We start from the raw sequence: 27,569 nt of genomic DNA, 5'->3' as shown, positions 1-27,569 counted from the left end.
AGATGGTAATTGGGCGTCCCATTTCAAAAGTCATGATATCCCAGACTGGGCAAAAAACATGCCACTAAAAAGAAGCTTCATCTCCCTTATAACCCATGAGTAGCAGGGTTAATAGAAAGGAAAAAAATGGAATATTAAAGCGAGAGATTAACTTGTTAATAGGTTAAACCATCTTGGCTGGATGGACCAAAGTGTTGTCCCAGGCTTTAATACCTTTGAATGATCAACCAGTAGAACCTATTGCCCCATATGCCAGACTGGGGACCCCTGCCAAGGCACCCGGTACTGTAGGGGTGCGGAAGTGGCAGGAAACAGCCATTGCTTCCTTCCTCACAGCAGACCAGCTCCGTGCTTTGCTGCTGAGAACAGCAGTCCCCCTCACATCTGGAAGAGGAATTATTTACCAGAATTTGCAATGGGATGTGCTGCTGGGATGAGTGAGTTACTTTGAACCTTTGGGTGAAGGGTAACTTCTCAGTCCCCACTGGGATCCCATTGTCCTGCTATGAGCTGCTGAACCTGTGGGAACACATCTACATGGAAGGGAACACGCAGTATTGAAAACAGGAGAAGGTGGGGGTCCTGGTCTGGCATATCCTGCCCCCACCCCACCTCCTTATGCTGTCTGCCCTGACCAACATGTTGGGTATGCACAGCAGGTCAAATTCGTAAGTCTGCATGACCATCTAAGGACTGGGCCACAGATGTAATTCTTGTGAAGGGGGAGACGTCGCCCTACAATTTTTCACAAAATATCTGTCTTTTTGGCCTTTAGACATGCTCCTGTGGCGTCTAGTCACAGGAGGGGCACCTGATAAAAATACCTTTCTACTAGGGGCCCACTTGTGTGCCTGACAAAGAAATCAATCCAGTTATTGAATATGTGGGGGGTTGCCCTTCTCTAGCTTGTCAGAATTGCCAAAATGCATATCACTCCTTCAGGGATGTGATCAGAAAGCCCTAATGCAGTAAAACAACAACACCAACAACAATCTAAGGCTAGTATTCTTAGTCCATCTGGTATTACCAATACTAACCCAGAAACATGGCGATGACACACACTATTAATGACCCTGGATGTGGGTATTCTTCTGGAAAGCAAACTGTAAGAGTAGCTCATCAAATTGCTTACCAAAAAGGTCTTGGAAATACCACCATCAGAACAATGGATGGTTATGCTCACATTTGGGATGGGTTTGTATGTTTTACTCCAGATTATGGGCATTTGAACACCTGGGCACCCCTGTGTTGGGAGCAAAAAAAAAAAAAAAATCACTCTAAACAAAGTCAACCCAATCATATTAGATACATTGGATGGATACCAGGAGAGCTGTGTAGTCATTCTGTCATATTAAGGGATAGTGATGGGTTTGGCACTGATTGGTTGCAATGTCAGTATTTGTTGTGTAGCACCAAATAAAACACAATGGTTATATGACACAGACCTTTGGCCACGGCTTCCACCTGGATGGTTGGGCCGTTACGCCCTGGGCTTTCCCTAGGCAAAGGGGAAAATCCGCCCTTTGGTGACAATGGCTGCCAATCTCCTTAAGGCCAGGGAGACACCTTGTATTTTGCACTGGTAGGATCATCTGGCTCTTGTCTTTGTTCCTTCCATAGGCCTGGAAGATGTTATAGCACACACAGAAGCCTTTGCTAAGTTCACTCAGCAAGCCCTGAATGATAGCCAGTGAAACCTACCATTACTGAACACTGAATGACTCTAATAGAAAAGTTGTCATCCCAGATAGGAGGGCCTTGGACATTAGTGCTGCCTTGCAAAGAGACACCTGTGCCATTATCCAAACAGAATACATGTGTTCCTATCTGATAAGTCTGCTAATGTATCATCTTTACCAAATGACACAGGGACACAAGTAATCGCCCTGAGTGATACAACCCCCATTCTAGGGGATTTAATAAATCAATGGTTTGGATCCTGGGGCTCTTGATAGAAACGTCACTGATTTTGGATATTATAGTCTTAATCTGCCTCCAATGTGGCCAGATAGCCACCAAAAGAGCCACCTCCACACTAATGAAACCCCTTGTTGACCACTCAGCGCTTATTATGGAAGAGGGGGAAGATGAGATTCTAAGCTGATCATGAGGGTTGAAGTGTTGGGGAACACAAAAGTACATGATTTCCAGTTGACCCACGAGCTGGATAGGGGCACTCGGAAGCTCCTCACCCCTTCCCTGTCCTGGGAATGTGGGTTCTGCTTGCCTTTCCTGCTCCCCCAGGCTGCTCCAAGGACACAGTCCCGAAATAATGAGGTGGTGTTGAGAACGGTATACTTGACAGCCCAGTTAGGGCCTCTTTATAATCTTTTAACATTTGGAGAGCAGGTACGGGGATTCATTCACCTTGCTGGTGCCCAAGACACGCCTCATATGTAAGTTTCCTTTGCTTATTGAAACTGCCGCCTGCCAACCTGGAGTGGCCTGCCTCATTCTTCAGTCTCTCCCTGCCCTCTGAGTCCTGGGGCTGACTTCAGATTACACCAGGGAGGCTACCAAGAGGGGTGCGAACCAACCTGTGGTTTGCAAATATTTATTCCCAGTCTTTAGCTTGTTTTTTACCCTCTTTTTTTTTTTTTAATTTTTTTTTCAACGTTTATTTATTTTTGGGACAGAGAGAGACAGAGCATGAACGGGGGAGGGGCAGAGAGAGAGGGAGACACAGAATCGGAAACAGGCTCCAGGCTCTGAGCCATCAGCCCAGAGCCTGACGCGGGGCTCGAACTCACGGACCGCGAGATCGTGACCTGGCTGAAGTCGGACGCTTAACCGACTGCGCCACCCAGGCACCCCGTTTTTTACCCTCTTAACAGGGTTTTTCTCAGAGCAAAAGATTTGAATTTTGATGAAGTCCAATTTATCAATTTTTCCTCTTTTGTTCCTGTTACTGGTGTCGAGTCTAAAAACTCAGCTTTAAAGAATGAAATCTGGCCATTCGCAGCAACGTGGATGGAACTGGGGGGTATTATGCTAAGTGAGATAAGCCAGGCAGAGAAAGACAGATACCATATGTTTTCACTCATATGATCTTGAGAAACATAACAGAAGACCATGGGGGAGGGGAAGGGGGGGAGTTACAGAGAGAGAGGGAGGCATACCATAAGAGACTCTTAGGGACTGAGAACAAACTAAGAGTAGATGGGGGGGAGTGGGGGAGAGGGAAAGTGGGTGATGGGCAGGGAGGAGGGCACTTGTTGGGATGAACACTGGGTGTTGTATGGAAACCAATTTGACGATAAATTATATTAAAGAAAAAATAAATAAATAAAAATAATAAAAACTCAGCTTTGCCCTAGATTCTAAAGAGTTTCTTTGCCTTTTCCCTAAAAGTTTTATAGTTCTTTGTTTTGTATTTAATCCAACTGTCCATTTTGAACTCATTTTTTGCATAAGGCTTGTAGTTTATGCCAATGCCCACTTTTTTGTGCCTATGGATTTCCAATGTTATGGTACCATTTATCAAAAAAGCAGTATCTCTATAGAATGTCTTTTGCACCTTCGTCAAAAATTAGTTGAACATATTTGTGTAGGTATATTTCTGGGTTCTTTAACTATGTTCCATTGACCTACGTGTCCATCCGTCCACCCATACCACTGTCTTGATTACATAGGTGACTGAAAAATGACTCGTGATATGGTCTGTCTTGGTGGGTATTCCATGGACATTTGAAACAAATGCATATTCTCCTGTGGAGCATTCTATAAGCATCAATTAGATTGTCTTCATTAATGGTGTTGTTCACTTAGTTTATATTTTTGCTAATTTTCTGTCTGGTAATTATATCAGCTGCAGGAAGTGGGGTGCTGAAGTCCCCAACTATAACTGCACGTCGATTTCTTCTTTCAGCGCTGTCAGTTTTGGGTTTACATGTTTTGTTTGGTACGCACATATTTACGGTCACTACGTGTTCTCGTAGACTGGCGATTTTTATCATTATTAATACTTTGTTTTATTTATAATTTACTTTATTCATGAATTTTTACATTTACATTAGATATTTTATTTACGATTGTTGTTTTTTTCACAGATATACTAAGTAAGACCGTAGATATAATCTAAATTTTCCACAGAGAGAAATAAAATTAGAAGCAAGATTCATTTCCTCCTTCTTAACCCATGTCCTTCCTTAGGGAAGATCTCCCCACCAAACCATCATCCCCAGTCTCCGTGTGACCTTCCCTAAGTTTCTGTGCACTCGTGAGCATGTCTACGTATATGTTATGGGAAGCACCACAGTGCAGAGGGTGTAGAGATCCTGCAACCAGGTGCCCATTGGATCTTGACACACAGTACCTGAGACCTTGGGTAAGTGATTATGTCTTCTGTGCCTCAGTTTCCTTATCAAAGGGAAATGATAACAAGAGGGCCATTAACAGTTCCCAGTGAGTTCATTTTTGTAAAATATTTAGAAAACATTCATTTTGTAAAACATTTAGGTAGCTGGAGATTAGTTAAGCACTATGCACCTTTTGATAAATAAATACTTTTTTTTTTTGCTTTAACATAAACAAATGTTTTTCATCATCTTTCATTTTAACATATAATTAACATATAACTCCTAGAGCCTTGGGAGAGATTCATCTGCCCACATCTAGGAGTTCTTCCTCAGTTCTGCAGGTAAAAACACCGCAATTTATTGATTTCCCAGGGAAATGAGAATGTTCCAAAAATGAGATCACATTAACTATATTCACATGGAACTCTCCTGAACCAGAGGCTGCTCTGTTCATTTGTGATAGCACTCATACAGTTTCCACGGAGTGGTCTTCAATTTAAGTCTTAAAAATCGGGTAAGGTTGGGGCACCTGAGTGGCTCAGTTGATTATGAGTCCCACTCTTGATCTCAGCTCAGTTCTTAGGCTCAGTTGTGAGTTCAAGCCCCACATTGGGCTTGGGCATGGAGCCTACTTTTAAAAAAATTGGGTAATGTTTCAAAAGTGAGCAAGGAGATGGGCATTTTAAGAGGGATCAACAGTAGCAGACAGAGGGGTAAAAATGGCAGGACTTTGGCTGGGAACTGAAACTGTTTACACTCAAGCAAATGCCTAGAGGTTTGCAGTGCTGTGATTGGGTTATTTTTCTAATCAACAGAAACCCTTGACAAGTCTTGAGAATTTGTCAAAACAATTCAACAGTTCATCTGGAAAAGAGAGTGCTAGAATTTATAGGATGAAATAAAAAAAAAACAGAATAGGGAGGGAGAGAGAAATATATATATTACACAACAGTGGTAACTCTAATTGAGATCTTTTAGCACAGAAAAAAACATCTCTGTCATTGGAACAGTTGTATCCCAGAAAATATATAAGTATGTACAATAACCTAGTAAATGAGTGGGATGATATTTTAAATCAGTAGATAAACGCTGAATTTTTCAGGAAATTTTGTTGCGAATACTCAAGCATTTGGTGAAGAAGAAAAGTAGATCTCTCTTCACACCATATACTAAAATAAATGACACAGAATAAAACAGACCAATAAAACCATGAAAAGTTGAATTGACTATATCTTCTTTTTTTTTCCTGTGTTTTATTTTTATTTATTTATTTTTATGATCTGGCATTTGAGGCCTTGATCCCAGAGAGACGCCCCTCCCAAGGCTACCTAAATTCCTAGATAGCAAACTACTTCCCTGTTAGCTGCCTTTGATATACAAATAAACCGATCCAGAGCCCAGACACCCAACTGTGTCCTTTATCGAACTCATACACCAAGGCAATATTCCCCTGCCCTGAATCAACCCAGGACTAGGCACTGGACACCAAGGGACCACCCAGAGCCCACCAAAATATTATCCTAAACTTATTCATCTTATTTACCTTGATTCACTCATCCCTTCCCATCAAAACCCAATAAAGGCTTTGGACCGTGTCCTCTCTACTGCCTCCCGACCAGCCATGGTCCTTCCCTGTGAAACCCTGTGTGGCATGCCACACACTTTGTTTCTAGAAATCTGTGAGTATTTTTTTTTCTTTCTTTTTTTTTTTTTTTTTAAAGACAAGTCCCTTAATGCCTGGCTGCTCAAAAGGGTGATTCCCTAAAACCTGTTAGTATCTCAAGTTTCATCCAGGACCTACTGAACCAGAATCTGCATTTTAACAAGCTCTCAGGTGGAAATCTGTGAGTATTAAACTTCTTTCCTCATGACTACCATTTCTGTATTTGTGTGTCTTACCATACCTGATTAAGACAAATCTCAGGTATAATTTTAGAACAGAAGTGAATATAGATGTCCTTATTGGATATCAGAGGAAGGAAGTCTTTAAAATTGTGTGGAAAAATACAGAATCCAAAATGAAAGGACTGATCAATTTGATCAAATAAAGGTCGGTGGTTTTTAAATACTGCCTTATAAAAGTCCAAACTGGGTGGGTGGGGGGGGGGGCGGAATCATCATACAGGACAGCGTCAATACCATTTGTATACAAAGAGAATTTATAAATAAATAAGCAAAAGATAAAAATGGGCAAAGGATATAAACAGGCAATTTACCCACCGCTGACATATCGACATTTATTCCACATCTCCATGAATAAAGAAACGCAGTCAATAAGGAGACAGCATATTTGGGCTATCAAATTGGAAGAAATTAAAGAAAATGATTATTCCTACTCGACGCATGAGATTGGAAGTCTAACTTCTTTAGCGGATAAAGTGGTAATGGACCTAAAACTAAAGAATCCTAAACAACCACTTTAAATGAATTTATTATTTAGTGACATGCATGAGGTGAGAGAAAAAATCGGCTCTAAGATATTACGATGCAAATTCTATGGGGACAAAAAATTTTAAGTATATATTTACTCAAAGAGGAAATCCGGAAATACATAGGCCAAGATCTTAATGATACTTGTTTCTGGGTGCTAGGATTATGGGGGACTTTAGTTCTTTCTCTTACTTTTTTCCCTTACTTTTCTTTTTTTTTTCAACGTTTATTTATTTCTGGGACAGAGAGAGACAGAGCATGAACGGGGGAGGGGCAGAGAGAGAGGGAGACACAGAATCGGAAACAGGCTCCAGGCTCTGAGCCATCAGCCCAGAGCCCGACGCGGGGCTCGAACTCCCGGATCGCGAGATCGTGACCTGGCTGAAGTCGGACGCTTAACCGACTGCGCCACCCAGGCGCCCCTCCCTTACTTTTCTTAACATTCTTTTTACTTCTGTCCCTTAACATTGATCATGCACTGCTTTTGTAAATAAAAAAAAAAAAATACATAAATATAAATTATATACATATATGGTGTAAATTATAGATGTATGGTGTAAGTTATATATGTGTGTGTGTGTGTGTGTGTATAATCAAAAACATCAATGCTTTATATTCCCTGGTGATGGGATTATGGATTTTTTTGTTTGAGAGTATTGTCAGATTTTCCACAACGTGAACGTGTTAGTACCGAGTAATAACCTTTTTTTTTTTAAGGAAAGAAAAAAGCTGTCGCGAAGCTCCAAAGCTCAGCGCCGGAACAGCGTGTGTCGTCTCACCAACCAGAGTAGCACCGCGGGGCACTCCGCCTTCCACCTGGCCTTGGGCGGGGCTCCAGGTGTACGCTTCTTTACGACACCGTCGGCTCCCTTAAGTAAGAACGCGCACCGCAGAGGGTCCTGGGAAGTGTAGTCCGGGCCCTGCCGAGTCGCCCACTTCCGCTTCCGGCCACCGCAGCACTGCCATAATTTCTTCTGCGATGGTGAGTAGGTTACGGGACGTGGGGCTTTTTGGAGGTCTTCGTTCCCGCCGCAGGGACAAGGGGCCTGGGCTCTAGGATCTGGGGGGAGAGGGCGTGTGGCGAGGGTCAGAGCCGGGAGATTTCGGCAGCTCCGCCTGGCGAAGGAGAGGTTTGAGGAGGCGGACGCACAAGAGCATCCCGGGTTGGGATGGGGGGCGGGGCTCGGGCCGGCAGCGCTGGGCGCCCCCAGGCTTGGAAGGAGCAGTTGGAAGTCGGCAGCTATGGCTTTGAGACGGGCATCTCTCGGTTCGGGAGACTCCAATCCAAGTAGTTTTGGATTGGTGATATCTGGAATTCTTTCACGGTAGCCGCACACCTACTTCTGTATGAATTTCAGACTTTTCTGTGAAGTCATTTCTATAAAGAGCTGCAGAAGTTGATTCTTCACAGTCTGTATGTATTCCTTTGAGAATTATTAAGCGCCGTACAAGCTTTAAGAAATCATTTTGCTGGTGTAGTGATGCTAGCTCTGTTTTTTTGCAGCGTCCGAGCCACATGGTTTGAATTCTATTCTGTCACACAGTATATGAGAGTCACAGCTCTTAATTCAAACCTTTTGCTTTTAATAGTCGACTTTTAATCCATATTGCATTAATTTTTGTGTATGATTTAAGGAGGGGTACTAAGACTCCAGTTGTTCCAACTCCATACGTTGAAAGGACTCTTCTCATTGATCTGTGTGTTCGTTGTTAAGTCCGTACCACTGTTTCTTGATTACTGTGGCTTTAGAATAAATCTTGAAGTCAGAAAGAATGAGTCCAAATTTTTCCTTCTTTGGTAGGATTCTTTTTTGGCTATTCTAGATTTTCTTCATTACAACGCATATTTTAGAATCAGGGTGTCAAATCTTGCAAGAAGTCTGTTGAGATTTTGATTGAAATTGCATTGGAGAGAACAGGCAACCTTAAGTCTTTAATTGCATGAACATGGTATATCTTTAGGCATTTAAAAATATTTTATTTTATTTTTTTAATGTTTATTTATTTTTGAGAGAGAGAGACAGAGTGTGAGCGGGGGAGGGGCAGAGAGAGAGGGAGACACAGAATCCAAAGCAGGCTCCAGGCTCCGAGCTTCCATCACAGAGTCCGATGCAGGGCTTGAACTCACAAACCGTGAGATCATGAGCTGAGCCGAAGTCGGATGCTTAACCGACAGAGCCACCAAGGCGCCCCTAAAAATATTTTTTAACATACAGTGCTATGTTAGTTTCAGGTAGATAATGTAATGATTCAACAATACTGTACATTGCTCAGTGCTCATCAAGGTAAGAGTGGTCTTGGGGTGCCTTGGTGGCTAAGCGTCTGACTCTTGGTTTTGGCTCAGGTCATGATCTCACCGTTCATGGGGTGGGGCCCTGCATTGAGCTCTGCGCTGACAGCGTGGAGCCTGCCTGGGATTCTCTCTCTGTCTGTCTGTCTCTCTGCCCCTCCTCTCACGCACTCTCTCTCAAAATAAATAAGCATTAAAAAAAATGATAAGAACTCTTATCCCACCCACCTTCTCTCTGGCAACCACCAGTTTGTTCTCTGTGTTTGAGTCTGGTTTTTGGTCTCTTTTTTTCTTTGTTCATTTCCCCCCCCTTTCATTCCACATCTGAGGGAAATCGTATGGTATTTGTCTCTCTCTGATTCATTTCACACCCTCTAGGTCCATCCGTGTCGTTGCAAATGGCAAGATACCATCCTTTTTTATGGCTGAGTAATGCTCCATTGTATATATATGTATCACATCTTCTTTATTCATTCATCTATTGATGGACACTTGGGTGGCTTCCATAATTTGGCTCTTGTAAATAGTGTTGCAGTAAACACAGGGGTGCTTAGATCTTTTCAAATTAGTGTTTTTGTTTTATTGGAGTAAATACCCAGTAGTATTACTGGATATTTTACTGGATAATTACTGGATCATATGGCATTTCTAATTTTAATTTTTTGAGGAACCTCCATGCTGTTTTCGCAGTGGCTGAACCAGTTTGCATTCCCACCAACAGTGTCCCAAGGTTCCTTTTTCTTCACATCTTCACCAACACTTGTTATTGCTTGTCTTTTTGATTCTAGCCCTTCTGACAAGGGTAAGGTGGTCTCTCCATTTTGATGTGCATTTTCCTGATGTTTTGTGATGTTGAGCATCGTTTCAGGTATCTGTTGGCCATCTGATGGTCTCCTAGGAGCTACAGTGAATGCAGGCTTGTAGATAAGGCCCACAGTAAGAATGGTGTGGACCTTCTGAGGAGGGAGGAGGTCTCTTTCCTGGGGGTAGGAGTAGATTCCGGGAAGGCTAGATTACATTCAGCTGGTGCTCAGAACTTTCTCCTTGTGTAGCTGGGAATTGTGATAAAATCATGTTATCTCCTGGCTCGTTTTTATTTCATGGCCTTGCCTTCTTGGGACTGTGCCTTTCTCAGAGAGAACTGCATAGAAGAGAAAGGAGTAACCCCTGGTCTCTTGACGTCAGAGCTCCAGGTGAATAAAAGTTTGGTTTCTTGTTGTTTTATGGCAATGCCAGCTCCCTTCCCAAAGGCCTGCTTTCCTGATCTTCCTTACTCGTCATACCACGGTGTTGACAAATGCCCATTCTGGCCCCTCAGCCGTGGCTGCTTTCCCCCAGAGATGTTTTTTTCCTAAGGGTGGGGGAATTTCCCAGCGACTCTATTTAGCGTATTCTCTCCCTGGCCTGTAGTATTGGTTCGTGTAGCCAGTAAATCACTTAGGCTTACACTGCTTCAGGGCTGTGCTAGCTACAGGGAAGAAATAATTACAGTGACTGTGATGGTTTGCATTTATTAAGTGCTTATTACATGCCAGTGATGCGGACAGCTTTTGTTGAGTATCCCTGATACCTGGGACAGTGCCTGGCGTGTACTAGCCTGTCAGTAAGAATTGATAGTTAATTTTCTCAGTAAGTCATCATTAGTCCCGTGTCACAGATAAGAATGCTGAGGTGTTACAACCAGAAGTCAGGGCCTTTGCCCTTGCGTGCCCCTCCGTTCTCTCCCCATCCCAGATCTTTGCGTGGCTGATTTATTTTCACGCAGGTCTTGGAGACTGTCCGCGACAACCTGATTCATGTTGCGTCTCCCACACCTGCCCCCTGTGTTCTGACCCAGAACGAGAATCTATCACGTTCAACTTATTTTCGTCCTTGCCCCTTTTGTAATCAGAGATCACCTTATCTGTAAGACCTGTTGACCCGCCAGAACGCAAGCACCGTAAGAACGAGCACCTTGCCCATCTTACTTGGTCCTGTGTCCCCAGGGTTTGTTACAGCGTCGGAGACAGAGTGGGACACTGATCGTGTCTTTGTTAAACGAATGGGTGCCTGTATTCCCGGGTTGGTGGTGGGGTGAGCGAATGACAGCAGTGACAGTAGTTGGCTGAGGATTTTCCGTGTACCACGTACTAGACTCTGACCTTCATTCAAATAGGTATGCCCGTGTACGTGTGTCACAGAGAGAGACTTAATTCTGTCAACTCTGTGAGTGAGAAGTACTGTCTTCACTTAACAGCAGAAAGAACAGGCTCATTCAGAGATTTCTCTCTCTTCTGGTGTTAACGCAGCTACAGAGTGGCTGAGCCAGAACTTAGACTCAGGCCGTGTGACAACCTCGGTGTTAAGAGTCAAGACCAGCAACTTCCCACCCCTGCCTCTCGTCTTGCTGGCTGGATTAAAACGCCATAATTTACCTGTTTTCTTTAAACTTCAACTCCAGACTCATATTTGACTTCTCCTTTTCACCCTCACGTGTAATTATTCGTCTAGTCCTGTCATTTCTACCTTTGCAGCATCCCTTAGTCCCATTACCCCTTTATCCCAGTGCCTTTGGCGCCAGTTGTATTGGTCGTTCTCTTTGTCCAGTGTGAGCTCCATATGGTAAAGGAGTGTATCTTTCCTTAAACCTAAGCACCTGACATAAAAGTAGAACTTCAGTGAATGCGTGCTGTCTTCCCGGCTAGAATGTTAGCTGTTCGCGCGCAGAGTCCTTGCCTGCCCTGATCACCATCGTGTCCCAGCATGCCCTGCATGGTCCTTTGCATGTAATTGATTAAGCGAACAAACTGCAGAACAAAACCATTCCGCTCTGTAGCTGGTCTCAAAAGACCCAGGATCCAAGTATCAGCAGGTTGAGTTCGCATTAGTCCCATTCTCCCATTGATTTCATTAAAAAAAAATTTTTTTTAATGTTTGTTTATTTTTGAGAGAGAGAGACAGAGCGTGAGCAGGGGAGGGGCAGAGAGAGAGAGGGAGATACAGAATCAGAAGCAGGCTCCAGGCTCTGAGCTGTCAGCACAGAGCCCAACACGGGGCTCGAACTCAAACCGTGATATCATGACCTGAGCTGACATCTGACGCTTAACCGGCTGAGCCACCTAGGCTCCCCCCACCCCCCATTCTCCCATTTAAATATGTGTTGAGTGCTCACCCTGTTGCTTGGAGCTGACTAAAACCCCAGCCCTCACAGAGTTCATACTCTCATGGGTACAGGAAGATAGTAAACAAGAAAAATGGTAGGTTAGCTAAGCTTCACAGAGGACAATGAAGCAGGGAAGATGCTTTGGGAGGACTGGCAGAGGGACTTGCAATTGTGTGGGATAACCAGGGATGATTTCACTGACAAGGTGGTGAGCAGGTGAGTAGGGATCCAAAGGAAGAGAGAGGCCTGTGGACGCTGGGGAAAGGGAACAGCATTGAAGGCAGGGTCCATTTGAAGAAGTGTGGAGGCCAGAGAGGGTGAGCAGAGTGAGAAAGAGGAAGGATCGGTAGGAAATTGGGTCAGATAGCGTAGGGTCTTTAAGCCTTTTGAAAGGCCTTTGGCGGAGGTTTTGAGTGAGGTGAAGTTCTTGGCCGGAGGAGTGACCTAACTTTATTTGTATTTGTATTGGTATTTTATTGTTTTGGGGAGCGAGAGAGACAGAGTTTGAGTGGAGGAGGGGCAGAGAGAGAGGGAGACACAGAATCCGAAGCAGGTTCCGGGCTCCCAGCTGTCAGCACAGAGCCCGACGCGGGACTCGAACCCACGAACTGTGAGATCATGACCTGAGCTGAAGTCTGACGCTTAACTGACCGAGCCACCCACTCGCTTTAGAGGACAATCCCTGGGGCAGGGCAGTGCACAAACTGTGGGAGACAGGGAGGCGCTTGCCAGAGCGGGCTGTGCAGAGGCCTGGGACCGATGGCCTGGGACCAATGGCCTGGGACCGATGGCTAGCTCGAGGTGGAGACATGAGCTCCTGACTCAGTACGCTACAGGGAGTATCTTAGAGCAGGCACCCTAAGGGTGCGTACGTTCCTATGAACCTGCCCTGTGGCTCGAGTCTCAGGAGAAAGGAGATCAGGCAAAGAGGCAAAAGGAAGGAGCTTATGGTCAGTGTGTTTCTGCTGCCTACTGGGCTAGCTCCGGGCCCGTGCCGAGAGTTCTGGTTCATCTCTGTGCTCCACACCCCACTGATGAAATTTGCTAAGCGTGTCCAGTGTGCCAACCCCGTGCAAAATGGAGACCACGAATGAAGGTAGAGGACCCCGTTCTCTTGATGACTTAGAGGTCTTAACAGGGCAGCTGTGTGAAAGGTGGAAAGGTGGCAAGCCAGCAGTTTCTACAAAACGGTTCTGGGGTCCCGGGGTGACTAATTCAATCTGGTGGTGGCAGAAGGACTCCCTTACGGAAGGGGTTCTTGAACACAAGTCCGTGGGCATAATGCAGGGTGATCATGAACCCGAGTGGGGAAAAAAAAAATGTGCACCAGTCATACTGGAAGTTAGTATTTCCTTTGATTATGAATGCAGGTGACAGACCACAGTAGTATTATCAGAACCCGTGACTCTGTTATTCAGGTAAATCACAGACGTTTTTATATTGTAGTTGGTGTAGATGTTTCAGAATATTACTTATGCTCATTACTTTTTGGAAATTCCAGCAGTTGATTCATTCTTGATATTTAATGTGTAAAAAGAAGCACATCCTTGGTGTTTTATTATTTTTGAACATTGTATTCCGGTATAATTAGCCTTTAAAGTAACCCTGTGTGTTTTATTTTATGCTTTCACAACATCATTCTGAGTAAGAGCCCATAAGTATCACCAGACTGACAAAGGAGGCCATTGAACAGAAAAGGTTACAAACTCTGATTTAGAAGATCTTTGCTAACCTGTATCTTGATTGATAGAACCCTCGAGGACAGGGATTTTTTCTTCTTTTTCTTTTTTCTTTTCTTTCTTTCTTTCTTTTGTAATCTCTCCACCTAGTGTGGGGCTCAAACTCACAACCCTGAGATCGAGAGTCTCATGCTCTTCGACTGAGCCAGCCAGGCGCCCTGACGACAGGGATTTTTCATCATTTCTTCTGTGAGGCCTACAGTGTTGCATTAGTAAAGCTTTCACACTCCAGATTGTCTTTCACAGAACACAGGTGTCCTGTGTTTGTGGCGTTTGCACCCTTCTGTAGGGCCCTGTGTCTCCCTGTGACACTTCTGCTCAGCCCTCCCCACAGAAACCTCTCAGATTGTCCCCAGCCACCTGCAGCATCCTTGGCTCTGTGAACGGTGAGTCTCTCCAGAGCAGGGACTATGCATACAGCGACTCAGTCAGTGTCCGCTGAATGAATGATGGCTACAGGGTGTGAACCGTTCTGGAGACCCAGAGCTTTGGGGCCCAGAAGAAAGGACTCCATAAAGTCAAGTTCCCTCTTGAGCCCACAGGTCCCCGGAGTGCGGGAACCACCCAGGCTGGGGAGCATGCAGGGGAAGGCAGGTCCTTCTGAGCCCAGGTAGCCATCTGACATTCCTTGTCAGAGCTTGGAGAACCTCAAGAATGAAGAAGGCCCAGATCTTCTGCTTCTCTGGCTTAGGAAGATCAGAGGATACATAAAATTGCTGCTGCTCTGGGAAAACCTGGGAGAGGTAACCATGGAGACTTTGACCTCAAGGCCTAGGGAGAGAGGTTGAGAGTTCATGAAGGGGGTGCAGTGGGGGAGAATCGAGCCGGGTGTGGAGAGAGAAGAAAGCAGTTCGTGACGCAGCAGACGTTGCTGAGGTCCAGGTGGAGAGTCTGCAAACACAGGCAGGAGCCACATCTTCTCATAGCCTTCCTTCTCCTCCCGCAGCTCTCCGTTCTCAAGCCTCAGCTCTTTCCCAGGATGGGGAGGACAGGACAGTTTCAGGTGGGTTGAGATCGCTTTTCTTTCCAGAAATCACACGTCAGGCATCGGAGTGTAAAAATATCTCCCTCCCTTGGTAAAAGGGAGTCAAGGAAACAGTGTATTGGGTGAATAATTACAAATGAATCCTTCTCTGCCCGAGTTTATCTCCTCCGTGGGACATTTCTCTGATTCCTTTCCAGGTGTCCTTTTGTCCAGGTGAATACACCCTACAAAAAGTACCCCATGAACAAGGCTAAAAGAGCATATTAGGGGAAAAAACATTTCGTCTACGACAAAATTAGAAATTCTAATGTCTTTATTTTTGACAGAGGGTTCAAAGACCCAAGCATTCTTGTTCAGGAAGGGAGAAAAACAGAAGTACAAATGGCCAACAATTATATGAAAAGTCCGATCAGCTTCTATTAAAGTAATACAGGGGTGCCTGGGTGGCTTAGTCAGTTGAGTGTCTGACTTTGGCTCAGGTCATGATCTCGCGGTTCATGAGTTCGAGCCCCACATCCGACTCTGTGCTGACGGCTCAAAACCTGGAGCCTGCTTCAAATTCTCTCTCTCTCTCTCTCTGCCCCTCCCCCACTCATGCTCTGTCTCTCAAAAATAAATCAAAACATTAACAAAAAAAATAAAGTGATACAGATTGAAATGAGATACTGATTTTTTTTTCTTTTCTAGCAGATCAAAGATTTGAAAGGTCAGCTCTCACTGTTAGCCAGATGGAGAGATGGTGCATTCACACCATTGAAAGGGGCATTTTTAGTCTTCTTGGAAGTTCTGCACACGTCTGCTCCAATATTTCCTACTCTTAAGAATTCATTCCAAATCAGAGCGAGTATTCAAAGACTGATCATTACAACGTTGTTCGTAACAGCAAAAAAAGAGAAAAAACCGTGGGGTGGACTCCATGTCCGTCCATTGGATTGATGTTGGATTGATGGACTGTTATCATTTTGTTTCTTCTCACGTCCAGGTCCTGTGCCACTGTCAAATGTGGTCACAAGCGGATGAGAATATCAGGACATGAAAAGACGCGCTCGCTCTCTCTCTCTCACATACACACACACCGTAGATCTGTGCATATGTGTTAACTCATTTTTCCTTTAGGTTGCAAGAAAAATCAAAGTTTGCAAAATTTTAAGTACGTGCTCTTTTCGGCGCGTGCAAAATTATTTTACAAAGCTTCCTTTTTTTACGAAAAGACGTTATGGAAAAATTCGGAAGGTTTGAGTTACTTCCTTACTGTACGCTTTAATTGTAAATGTTATTGGGGAACTTGCCGCCACGAGGGCTGAAGAAATTAACACGGTTCTACTTCCCACCAGCTCCTGGTATGATCCTGTCGTTACCGTATCACCTCTGACGGTTGTCACCACCGATTCCCACAGTGAGCTTGTGTCAGTTCCTCCGTAGCGGTCATTGTCCGCCACCTGTCTCTGGTTTCTGTAGTCCTGGCGTCACTGACTTGCCTGTTGGCTGGCTCAGCGTCATTCCACGATTTGCTTTTCCCAAAGAAGACTTGCGGATGCTGTCTCCGCTGACCGTTTCTGTGCTGAACAATGTCTGTGCCTTTAGGCGAACGGAATTTGCGGATGGCACGTTGGCGAAGCTGAAGAGTCTTCATTCATACTTTCAGAACTGGCGTTAAGTCTCATGCTGGTCTTTCTCTCCCTTCTCCGTTCACCTTCTGGTGAGCAAAGCTTATGCTTATTTATTGGTTAGTTGAGCGCTTTTTCTCAGAAAGGTCTGTTGTGTTTATACATGGCATCTTGGCCGAGCGTCATTTTCAAGGATCACACGTTTATTGCCTTTGCTCTGCGATCTTCTGGTGTTAATTCTCTCTCTGCCTGGATGTCTGTCTGCCGTTACTGTCATTTTATGCATGTGGTCCTGCCGGAACTCCCATTACTGAAGGTGTAACTTCCAGATCTATCTTCCCTGTTCTTAAACTTCTCTTCTTCGGAATTTTCTGTCACCTTCCAGGAGGCTGCTCTGTTTTCCAGTTCACCGGCTTGTGCTTCAGTGATGTTCATTCTGCTGGTTGGCTCGTCTCTTGAGGTGTTATTTTCCCCTAATCGTAGGAGTGGGTTTTTTTGGTCACGCTTCTAAAAATTCTGATTAATTTTCTTTTTGGCAAGTTTTCCCCCCCAGGCTATATATCAGTACTAAACATTTTTGCTAATCTGATGGAGGAGGGTATGTGGCCAAGACCTATGTATTTTGTAGTTCCTCACACAGTAGGTGCATGATAAGCATCTTTCATATATATATTTGCTGCTGTATTTTGTCACCTGTAAATTGCTTATGAAATGCTTTTGTCCATTTTTCATTAATGACAGGAGCTCTTTCAAGGGTAGGCTTGCCCATCAAAAGTGTTAAAGTTACTTTCTCTCAATTTTTACTTTCTGAATGGTGAGTTGACCATAAAGAAGTGTAAAATTTGTACACAGTTAAATGATTTGTTAGTTCCCTTTTGAAAATACGGCTCCATACCTAGCTGCAAAAGGCCTTACCCATTCTAAGCTTAATCAGAAAGGCACCTAAATGGGGGCGTCTGGGTGGCTCAGTCGGTTAAGCGTCTGACTTCAGCTAAGGTCATGATCTTGTGGCTTGTAGGTTCGAGCCCCATGTCAGGCTCTGTGCTGGCAGCTCGGAGCCTGGAGCCTGCTTTAGATTCTGTGTCTCCCTCTCTCTGCCGCCTCCCCAGCTCACACGCTGTCTCTGTCTCTCAAAATTAAACGTTAAAAAAACAATTTTTTTAATTAAAAAAAAAAGGCACCTAAACGGGTTTTTATTTAGATTAAAAACGTTTTAATCTCTAAAATGATTATAACTGGTTTTTGTAAGTGGCCTAAGGTTGACATTTAATGTCATTTTCTTCAAGATGGATAGCCAGTCAGGACAGTGCCATTTATTAATCATTCATCTGTAGGTCAACTGAAATGCTGACTTTATCATTTATATATTTTTGTATATGTTTATGTATACATATATGTATATAAACATGTATATATTTAATAGGTGTATATGGGGGTGCCTGGGTGGCTCAGTTGGTTAAGCGTCTGACTCTTGATTTCCGTTGAGGTCATTATCTCACAGTTTGTGAGTTTGAACCCCATGTCAGGCTCTGCCCTGCGTCAGATTCTTTCTCTCTCCCTTTCTCTCTGCCTGCTTGTGTGTTCTCTCTTTCTCCCCTGCTCGTGTGCTTTCTCTCTCTCTCAAAATAAACAAACAGTAAAAAAGTTAAAAAAAAAATAGGTGTGTGCGTTATATATGCGGAGAAAGAGAAAGAAAAATGACAGTTGGCTTAGCTTTCATAGGACGTGACCATTCCTGTATACTGTACTCCGCTCTACTGAGTTGTATGTCTCTGTGTTGTTTTACTATTTATATTGAGCATGTACCTCTGAGGTTCAAGAGTTAGTCTTTCTCTCTTCATTCAGCAAACGTTTGTTGCACACCTACTATGGGCCAAACATTATTCTAAGCCCTGGTGATACATCAGAGAGCAAAACAGATAACACCCCTGCCTTCATGGGGCTGGCCTTCTAGAAGGGGGAGACCGGTAGTAACGGGTTAAACACAAGATGAGGGCTCTGAAGTATCTTGAGGGACGTAGGCAGGATGAACTGGGAGGAGGTCTGTGCGATCATCCAAGCGGAGGACGATGACGAGTCACATTAGAGAGGTAGAAGTAGTTACAGGGAGAAGCTTGAAGTATACTTTGGAATAATAAGTGGCAGAATTTTTTTTAAGTTTATCTTTATTTATTTTGAGAGAGAAAGAGAGGAGAGAGAGAGAATCCCAAGCAGGCTTCGTGTCGCCAGCACAGAGGCTGACGCGGGGCTCGAACTCACGAACCGTGCTATTGTGACCTGAGCTGAAATCAAGAGTCAGACACTTAACTGACTGAGCCACCCAGGCGCCCCATGAATTTTTTTTTTGAATGAATGAATGAATCATTCATTTTTTTTTAATGAATCAGATGTAAGAAATGAAGAAAAGGAAAGAATCCAGGCGATGCCTTTAAGGCAGATGGTACTTGCATTTGCCCACGTCAGAGAGACGAGAAGGGAACTATTTGGGAGGAAAGACTCCCTTCCAGTTGGGCTGTTTTTGCTTCGCGATACCTTTTAGGCATCCAGGCGGCAGGCGGAGTAGGCAGGGCTCAGTGCAGAAGGCAGGACTGGTTGTAAAGATTCGGGAGTTAGCGGCAGGGCCACAACTGTGTAATTGTCACATCGGCTGCCTCTGGCCCGACGTTTCTCCCCTGTGACGCTGCCTCTGGTCTTGGGATCGATCTGGGATTCTGCTCGGAAATGTGCTGTGTTGGTGGCGCTCTCCCTCCCGAGTGGGGAGGTGGGTTCCTCTGGTCTGGCGCCTCCAATCTCATTTGGGCGGCGGTAGGGCTGGGTGGTTTCAGCGTCGTTACTCGGGCTGCCCGGGTCCAGTCCCGACTCAGGCTTCCGAAGCGTATGTTGTTCGACACGTAGCATTCGCTTTCTGAGACCCGTTTTCTCGTCGGTGAAATGGAGATAGCAACAGTAACTACCTTGTGAGCAGTTACCGGTAAGAGAGCAGACAAGAGAGCATTCCTGGTGCTCCAGAAAGTTCTCGCTTTCTGTGAGTTTTGTGAGGGTTCAGTGAGATAAACCATGTAAAGATACGTAGGCTAGAGCCTGCCTTACAGTGATTTTTCTGCAAATATCAGATTTTTCTGCAAATACTTTCTGCAAATATCAGCCTGCCTTACAGTGATTTTTCTGCAAAAATATGGTATTCTGCAAATACCATAATATCCGGGTTAAATTAGATAAACCACGTAAAGATACGTAGGCTAGAGCCTGCCTTACAGTGATTTTTCTGCAAATTATCTGCTTTATACACGCATTTCTGGCCCCCTGGTAACACACAGGTTGGCCCGTATAGGACAGTTGTTAAAGTACAGTGGCTCTGGAACTAGACTCTGTGTGCTCATGTTGTAGTTTGAACTCAAACCCTGTCTCTTACTAGCTGTGTAACCATGGCCAAGTTCCTTCACCTCCTGGTTCAGGGCTCCCCGAGACCACGCCCATGTTCAGAGATCTGCCAGGACCCATGGGGTCCAGTGTGTAGTTCTATGCGTGGCTGAGATTTGTCACAGAACACACCCGGTTGCACCCTGCTTCCTCCAGACTTCACTCCACATGCTCTTTCCCTCAGCTGATTTTTTTTAAAGTGATTTATTTACTTATTTTTGAGAGAGAGAGAGAAAATGAACAAGTGGGGGAGGGGCAAAGAGAGAAGAAGACAAGAATCTGATGCCAGCTCCGGGCTCTGAGCCGTCAGCACAGAGCCCCGCATGGGGCTCGAACCCACAGACTGTGAGATCGTGACCTGAGCCGAGTCGGATGCTTAGCCCGCTGAGCCACCCACGTGCCCCATGATTTTGCTTTGTTTTTTAACCATATTAAGTGCAAGCTGTGAGTATGACTATGTACTGAGTCCTGTGAGTCCTTCTAGCGAATCATAGAACTTGGAAGGGATCTCGGGGACTGTGGGCACAAGCCCCACAGAGGCAGGGCTGTTATTTTCTTCCTTATCTCTGGAATTCCTGTGTCTAATACTGTTTTATAGGTACTGAACATTTATGCAATGAGTCATATATAGACATGCATGCATTAAACCTTACTATGGGGGCACCTGGATGGCTCACTTAAGTGTCTGACTTCAGCTCAGGTCATGATGTCATGGTTTCGTGGGTTCGAGCCCCCATCGGGCTCCATACTGCTGGCATGGAACCTGCTTGGGATTCTCTCTCCCCCCGCCCCACCTTTCTCTGCCCTTCCCCTGTTCTCTCTCTATCTCTTTTTCTCAAAATAAATAAATAAATAAACTGAAAAAAAAAAAAAAGGAAAACTTACTACTAAAGCTACTTTGCCTTCCTTCTTAAAAATGAACCCATGAATTTTTTTTTTTTTTTTAAGTTAAATATGTATATGGGCACCTGGGTGCCTGGCTCAGTCAATTAAGCCTCTGACTTTGGCTCAGGTCATGATCTCATAGTTCGTGAGTTCAAGCCCCACATTGGGCTCTGTGCTGACAGCTCAGAAATCGGAGCCTGCCTCGGATTCTGTGTCTCCCTCTCTCTCTGCTCTCCCCCACTTGCACTCTGTCTGTCTGTCTCTCTCTCAAAAATAATAAAAAAATATTTCTTTTTTTAAATTATGTATAGAATCACAGCTCAAGTTGTACTTCGTAAGACCTTGTTACAGGTATTCCTGGGACAGGCTGCAGGCAAAGTGGAATTCTGAAGTCCCTCATACGCAATTGTCTCCCTCTCGAGAAGGACGGCGAGTATCACGATACAGTTGATCGCTGTGTTTCACTGTGTTTCACTGTGTTTACAACTGCCGCTGTCTTCCTCAGTGGTATGAGCAATTTGCTTGAAGGCCGTGGGCCACAGTTCACAACTGAGGATGACACAGCATGATGTGAAACTCCACCGCTGCTTCAGAGGCCTCCTCTGGCTGGGGACATGGTCGCATAAACACCCGTTGGTTGCTTCTGACAGGTGCTGACGTGGAAACCCGTAAAAGGTGTGTGTGTGTGGAGGGGGTGGGGGGCAGGGGCAGCAAAGAGCAGGATTTGCCCCACTGCTGATGGAGGGGCGAGGGGCTGGTTGGTGAAGAACCGAGGAGGTGATCTGGAGGTGTGTGCAGATGTGGGCACTCTTAACATCAGGCACTGTTGAAACAGTCATTTTGGAGGAAAAGTTGGTATTCTGTAAGTGAGAGTCAAGGCACCCCTGGGTGGCTCAGTCAGTTAAGCATCCAGCTCTTGGTTTCGGCTCTGGTCAGGGTCTCACGGTTTCATGAGTTCAAGCCCCTCATTAGGCTCTGCGCCAGCAGCATGGAACCCGCTTGGGATTCTCTCTCTCCCTCGCTCTCTGCCCCTCCCCCACTTGTGTTGTCTCCGTCTCTCTCAAAATGAATAAATACACTTAAAAAAAAAAAAACTTGAGGGGCACCTGGGTGGTTCAGTCGGTTGGGCGTCCCAACTTCGGCTCAGGTCATGATCTTGCAGTTTGCGGGTTCGAGCCCCACGTTGGGCTCTGTGCTGACAGCTTAGAGCCTCGAGTCTGCTTCAGAGTCTGTGTCTCCCTGTCTTTCTGCCCTTCCTCTACTTGTGCTCTGTCTTTCTCTCTCTCTCTCTCTCTCTCTCAGAAATAAATGTTAAAAAAAATTTTTTTTTAAAACTTATAAAAAAATTGTGAAATGGACAGACCACATGATGGAAGCATTGTAGCTCCATGGAATTGCCCTCTGAAGTGCTCACACTGAGCGAAGAATGTTTGTTGCTTTGCTCTGTGGATAACCACGGAAGATCAGTTGGTAAGAACTGACATTGTTGGCATCAGACATTAACAAAACTTGATTTGACTCGTCAGACCGAGCAACTGCCTGCATGCTTGTCTACCCTTCTTAGTGACGCCAAGTTTGCCTTTCATCTGGTACGTGTTTGTGTTAATGGTGTCTCACATTTTAGGAGCCATTGACCTTCAAGGACGTGGCTGTGGTCTTCACTGAGGAGGAGCTGAGGCTTCTAGACCCCACCCAGAGGAAGCTGTACCGAGATGTGATGCTGGAGAACTTCCAGAACCTGCTCTCTCTGGGTAAGGGGAATGTCTGGGTAATCCACACTTACCTTGATTGGAATGTTCTTGTTCCCGGGGAACTTGAAAGATCAGGACTACATTTTTTTGATCATTTTTTGCACCTCACAAATGAGCCTAAGCCTTGGATTTTCAGGGCAACAACCTTTCAAACCTGATAAGGCACCTCCATGGAACAAGGTAGAGAGACTTGGAGACTTGGGTAACAGAGAAACTCCCGAGAGATGCACGCCCGGGCAAGAACCATGCAGCCTGGGGTCTGACGCAGGCAGGGGTGGGGTGAACTTGTCATGCAGAGGCCCCTTCTGACCTTGATCTTGCCTGTGGACACTTGTACTATGGTAGGTGATTGTTCTCCGACCTCATTTCCGCTCCTCAGTCCCCACCTTCACATGGATTCTTCATGCTTTTCAGAGAGTAACATATCCAGAGTGACTGAGGGGTCCCTGGACTTTCCTCCCTTTGCTAGAAACAGCCGGTCAGCATTAAGATAAGCCAGTGGCAGAGAGACTCTTCCAGCATATTGAGAGTCCACCGATGGATTTCTCATTTGTCTCCAATATCCTACAAGTCCTCGGGTATGAACAGATTTGTGTTATTCTGGCCCATGATGATAAGAATCGCCAGTAAGGAATATCAAAAAGCATGGGCAGATTTCTTTAACCTTGAACTACGTGGTAAACGTGATGGTTTGATGGCTTGCAGTTGGTGACAGAGAGAAGCTGAACATGTTTATGCCTCTGTGCCCTGTCAGTATCATGTGGATTCCTATTCGATATGCTTCTGGAAGCCGGGACACAGCTGGTGCACTTTGGAGGATTTGGTGCTTTGTTTCTCCCCTGAGTTCAGCTCACACGTGCTCACAGATTCACTCTGGGAGGCAGTGCTCAGTATGGCTCTGAAACCGGACTTCCCTGTTTGACTCCTTGCCCACTCCTTCGGCACCGCATGGTGGAGTGACTTCACTGGGTCACTCACCCTCTCTGTGCCCTGGATCCCTCATCCGTTAAACAAAAATGATAAGGGTTCCCACCTCAGTGTTATTCTGAGGGTTTAGTGAGTTAATCGGTGTATATCGTCAGCACCGTAGGAAGCATCATAATAATGTTGGATATTATTGTTATGAATGACAACATTAAGCGGAGAAGTGAATCTCCTCTGTAGGAATCTGTTTGGAATTTCTTTCTCGCTTGGGCAACTAGATGAGATGCAGTTCATTGCTAGTAGGGTCATTTAATGTCTGGCTACGAAGCTTATTAATAGGAACCTCTTCTTTTTTTTTTTTTTTTTCCCAGATACAAAAGAAGTGCCTTGGTAGTTATGATACACACAGGTGGATTTTGCTCCAGGTCATTACTGGTCCGGGCCTGAAAGCCTGACTTGGCTTGAGATCCCTGAGCCATTCTTGTACTTGTTCTCATCTCTGAACTGTCTTTCACCCCACAGGAGACAAGAATGAAAAGGATCTGGAGTATATTCAAGAAAGGGAACTTAAGTGCCTTTCCTACAGAGAGCTGTCCTACTGGAAAATCGGGGAACAGGCGGCTGGTGAATTAACTGGGAGTCAAGACCGTAGAGTGAATCTTCAAGGGAAGGATTTCCAGTTCTCGGAAGACGCTTCTCCCTGCCAGGGCTGGGAAGGAGCATCTCCTCGGGGTTCGCAAATTGACAATCTGGCCGGCGGTCTTCAAGGACCCATCAGTTCGGAAAATCAAGCGTTTCCACCCTGGAAAGCTCTAAGACCGGTATCCGTTCAAGAATCTTGGATGAAAGCCTTTGTGAACGAGTCGTGGAATGTTCTGGAAAGGTGTAAAAAACTTGACACGCAGGGTACAACGTATAAACCTGAGTGGGACGGTTTCGGCTTCTGCTGGGTATCACGTTGTCACGATGACCACAGGTTACCAGAAAGAGAGAGACCGTGTGATCGCGAGCGCTGTGGAAGAGACAGCCTGAAAAAGTCAACCCTCCGTCACCCTGCCCCGGAAGAGGATGACCTGAGAAGCAGCGAACGCGGAGATGGCCTCAGGGGCGCCTTGCACCTTCCCGCCCAGCCCAGAGCTCCCTGGAAAGAGAAAGTCCGTAGATATCCCGAGGGTGGTACGGGCTTGAGGCAGACCGCCCACCTCGAGAGGCCCCAGAGGACCCCCACGGACGAGAAACCCTCCAAGGGTAAGGAGCGCGCCCGGGGCCTCCGGCAGAACGCGCGCGGTCCCAGCCGGCCCCGGGCCCCCGCCGGGGAGATGCCCTACCGATGCGACGTGTGCGGGAAGGGCTTCCGGTATCAGTCGATTCTGCTCATCCACCAGGGCGTGCACACGGGAAAGAAGCCCTACGCGTGTGAGGAGTGCGGGAAGGCCTTCGGTCGAAGCTCAAACCTGCTCGTCCACCAGCGGGTCCACACCGGGGAGAAACCCTACAAGTGCGGCGAGTGCGGGAAGGGCTTTAGCTACAGCTCGGTGCTGCAGGTGCACCGGCGGCTGCACACGGGCGAGAAGCCCTACGCGTGTGGCGAGTGCGGCAAGGGCTTCTACGCCAAGTCCGCGCTCCACAAGCACCGGCACGTGCACCCGGGGGAGAAGCCCTTTGGCTGCGGCGCCGAGTGCGGGAAGGGCTTCTCGTGCGGCTCCCACCCGAGCAGCCACCAGAAGGCGCACGCGGGGCAGAAGCCCTACCGGTGCGACCAGTGCGACAAGGGTTTCAGCTACAACTCGTACCTCCGGGCCCACCAGCGGGTTCACACGGGGCAGCGCCTCTTCGACTGCGACGTGTGCGGGAAGAGCTTCAGCTACAGCTCGGGGCTGCTCCGGCACCAGAGGCTGCACACGGGGGAGAAGCCCTACAAGTGCGAGTGCGGGAAGGGCTTCGGCCGAAGCTCGGACCTCCACGTCCACCAGAGGGTCCACACCGGGGAGAAGCCCTACAAGTGCGGCGAGTGCGGGAAGGGCTTCCGGCGCAATTCGGACCTTCACAGTCACCAGAGGGTCCACACGGGGGAGAGGCCGTTCGTGTGCGACGCGTGTGGGAAGGGCTTCATTTACAGCTCCGACCTCCTCATCCACCAGAGGACCCACACCGGCGAGAAGCCCTACAAGTGTGCCGAGTGCGGCAAAGGCTTCAGTTACAGCTCGGGGCTCCTCATCCACCAGAGGGTCCACACCGGCGAGAAGCCCTACAAGTGCGAAGCGTGCGGGAAGGGTTTCCGGTGCACGTCAAGCCTCTACAAACATCAGCGGATCCACACGGGGAAGAAGCCGTACACGTGTGATCAGTGTGGCAAGGGCTTCAGTTACGGCTCAAATCTTCGCACCCACCAGAGACTGCACACGGGGGAGAAACCCTACACGTGTTACGAATGTGGCAAGGGCTTCAGGTACGGCTCTGGTCTCCTCAGTCACAAGAGGGTGCACACCGGAGAGAAGCCCTACAGATGCGACGTGTGTGGGAAGGGCTACAGTCAGAGCTCACATCTTCAAGGCCACCAGAGGGTCCACACTGGGGAGAAGCCCTACAGATGCGAGGAGTGCGGGAAGGGCTTTGGGCGAAGCTCCTGTCTTCACGTCCACCAGAGGGTCCACACCGGCGAGAAGCCCTACAAGTGCGGGGAGTGCGGGAAGGGCTTCAGTTACAGCTCAGGGCTGCGGAATCATCAGCGAGCGCACGCTGGCGAGAAACCGGAGAAACAGACACGCGCTGAGGCAGAACTCAGAACTTGACGCCCGTCTGAGCGCCGACGCAGGAGGAAGGCTTTGCGAACGGGATGCGCAGGGAGGGCTCCGGTGGAGGGTGACCCGTCACAGCAGTTGGCCTGCCCAGGAAGGGACGATCCGGAAGGTTGATAGATGAGAAAAGCACTTGCGTCGCAAACTTTGCTCTCCAAGGGTCTGTCCCCCAGAGGACCGTCCTTGAAGTACGGCGGCCTCGGTAAAAATCGCCGCTCTCATCAGAGTCGGCCCAGGAGGGAGCTTTTTACGAATGACATAGGAGTGTGTCCGAGGAGCAGACTGTGAACGTGGATTCCTTGCTGGGGGGCGGGTGTGTGTGGGGGGGGGAGTACCTACACATGGGACAAATGTAGGAGAAAGTCGTCACCTTACTAAAACCAACATCGTGTGTACCTTTTAGAAGATGGTTTTTACAAAAATGGAGAGATGATGTTCACATTGGTGAGGGCAAGTCACTTTCAGAAGGCTGGGAACAGAGAGTCTGCCTCTTGGCAGGTGTATCTCCAAGTGATGTATCGCCATCATGTTTTTATCATGCTGGGGTGAATGTGTTTTATCTCCTAGAGATACACCGCTCTCCTAGACAGGCCGTGCTGTATGGCAGGACCATTGCATTTTATCAAGTTTTAAAAACACAGTCCGACTGGCATTGCATTGAATTTATTGGTTAATTTATTGCTGTCACGAATATTTCTGCCCCGTTCGTTTCGTTTCCTCGTGTTTTTAAAGATACATAGTAGAGCATTAAAAAAAACCCAGAAATACCCCTTTAACTTGTCAGAACAGAACATAGAGTCACCAAAGCCACCATCGGTGGGACCTGTGGAAATAGGCACTCGTGAATATACTGGTAGGAGTGAAAAGAAGTAGTCTTTTTTTGGAAAGGATTTGTCAGTGTATCGAGTCCAATTTGTATAACCTTTGAAGTGGCAATGAGGGTGTAGTCAATGATAGTTGGGAGATAGTTGCACATGTGGGAAAAGATGTATGCCTCCAGCTGAGTTTCTTAGAGTTTTCTTACTATAGCAGAAAAAAAAAAAAATACTCCAAGTATAACAAATAAAGGCACATGTAAATGAGCGAAAACCACTAAAATTATTCAGTGCCTACAGTGGCATTGAAGGTTGCCCACAAACTATTTTGTGAGTCAGGAGAGTTGTGGAACAATTTTAGTATGACTCCCATTTTGTTGGTATGTTTTTGTGTGTGTATGTTTAGAGAGAGAGAAAAGAAAAAAGTGTGAAAGGTTAGTATGATAACTGCATATCTCTAGCAAGTGGGATGCGGGGGATGTAAT

The 27,569-nt window shown here is 46.3% G+C and overlaps 1 protein-coding gene across 4 annotated transcripts; it reads left to right on the top strand.

Moving 5' to 3' along the window:
* Positions 1-7,579: 7,579 nt before the first annotated feature.
* ZNF229 (zinc finger protein 229) lies at positions 7,580-26,975 on the top strand. Of its 4 annotated transcripts, XM_086690028.1 has the most exons (4): positions 12,928-14,902; positions 15,575-16,583; positions 22,421-22,547; positions 23,994-26,975. In XM_086690028.1, exons 3-4 carry the CDS (start codon positions 22,514-22,516, stop codon positions 26,261-26,263), a joined length of 2,304 nt encoding a protein of 767 aa, XP_086546154.1. In that variant the 5' UTR covers positions 12,928-14,902; positions 15,575-16,583; positions 22,421-22,513; the 3' UTR covers positions 26,264-26,975. The 4 variants fall into 4 exon arrangements, with proteins under 4 accessions (XP_086546151.1, XP_086546154.1, XP_086546153.1 ...); XM_086690025.1 differs by lacking the exons at positions 12,928-14,902; positions 15,575-16,583 and adding an exon at positions 7,580-7,710; XM_086690027.1 differs by having other exon boundaries at positions 12,928-16,583.
* The last annotated feature ends 594 nt before the right edge of the window (positions 26,976-27,569 follow it).

Source organism: Puma concolor, chromosome E2 (assembly GCF_028749965.1).
Source record: "Puma concolor isolate L17-30 chromosome E2, mPumCon1.1.hap2, whole genome shotgun sequence".
NCBI classification, from domain to species: domain Eukaryota; kingdom Metazoa; phylum Chordata; class Mammalia; order Carnivora; family Felidae; genus Puma; species Puma concolor.
The sequence above is the reverse complement of the archived record's forward strand: the minus strand, read 5'-3'. Positions and strand labels throughout refer to the sequence as shown.

Coding starts and splice junctions, on each gene's coding strand:
- ZNF229 (XM_086690025.1), top strand. Junction 22,548..23,993: donor CCAGAACCTGCTCTCTCTGG/GTAAGGGGAATG, acceptor TTCACCCCACAG/GAGACAAGAATGAAAAGGAT.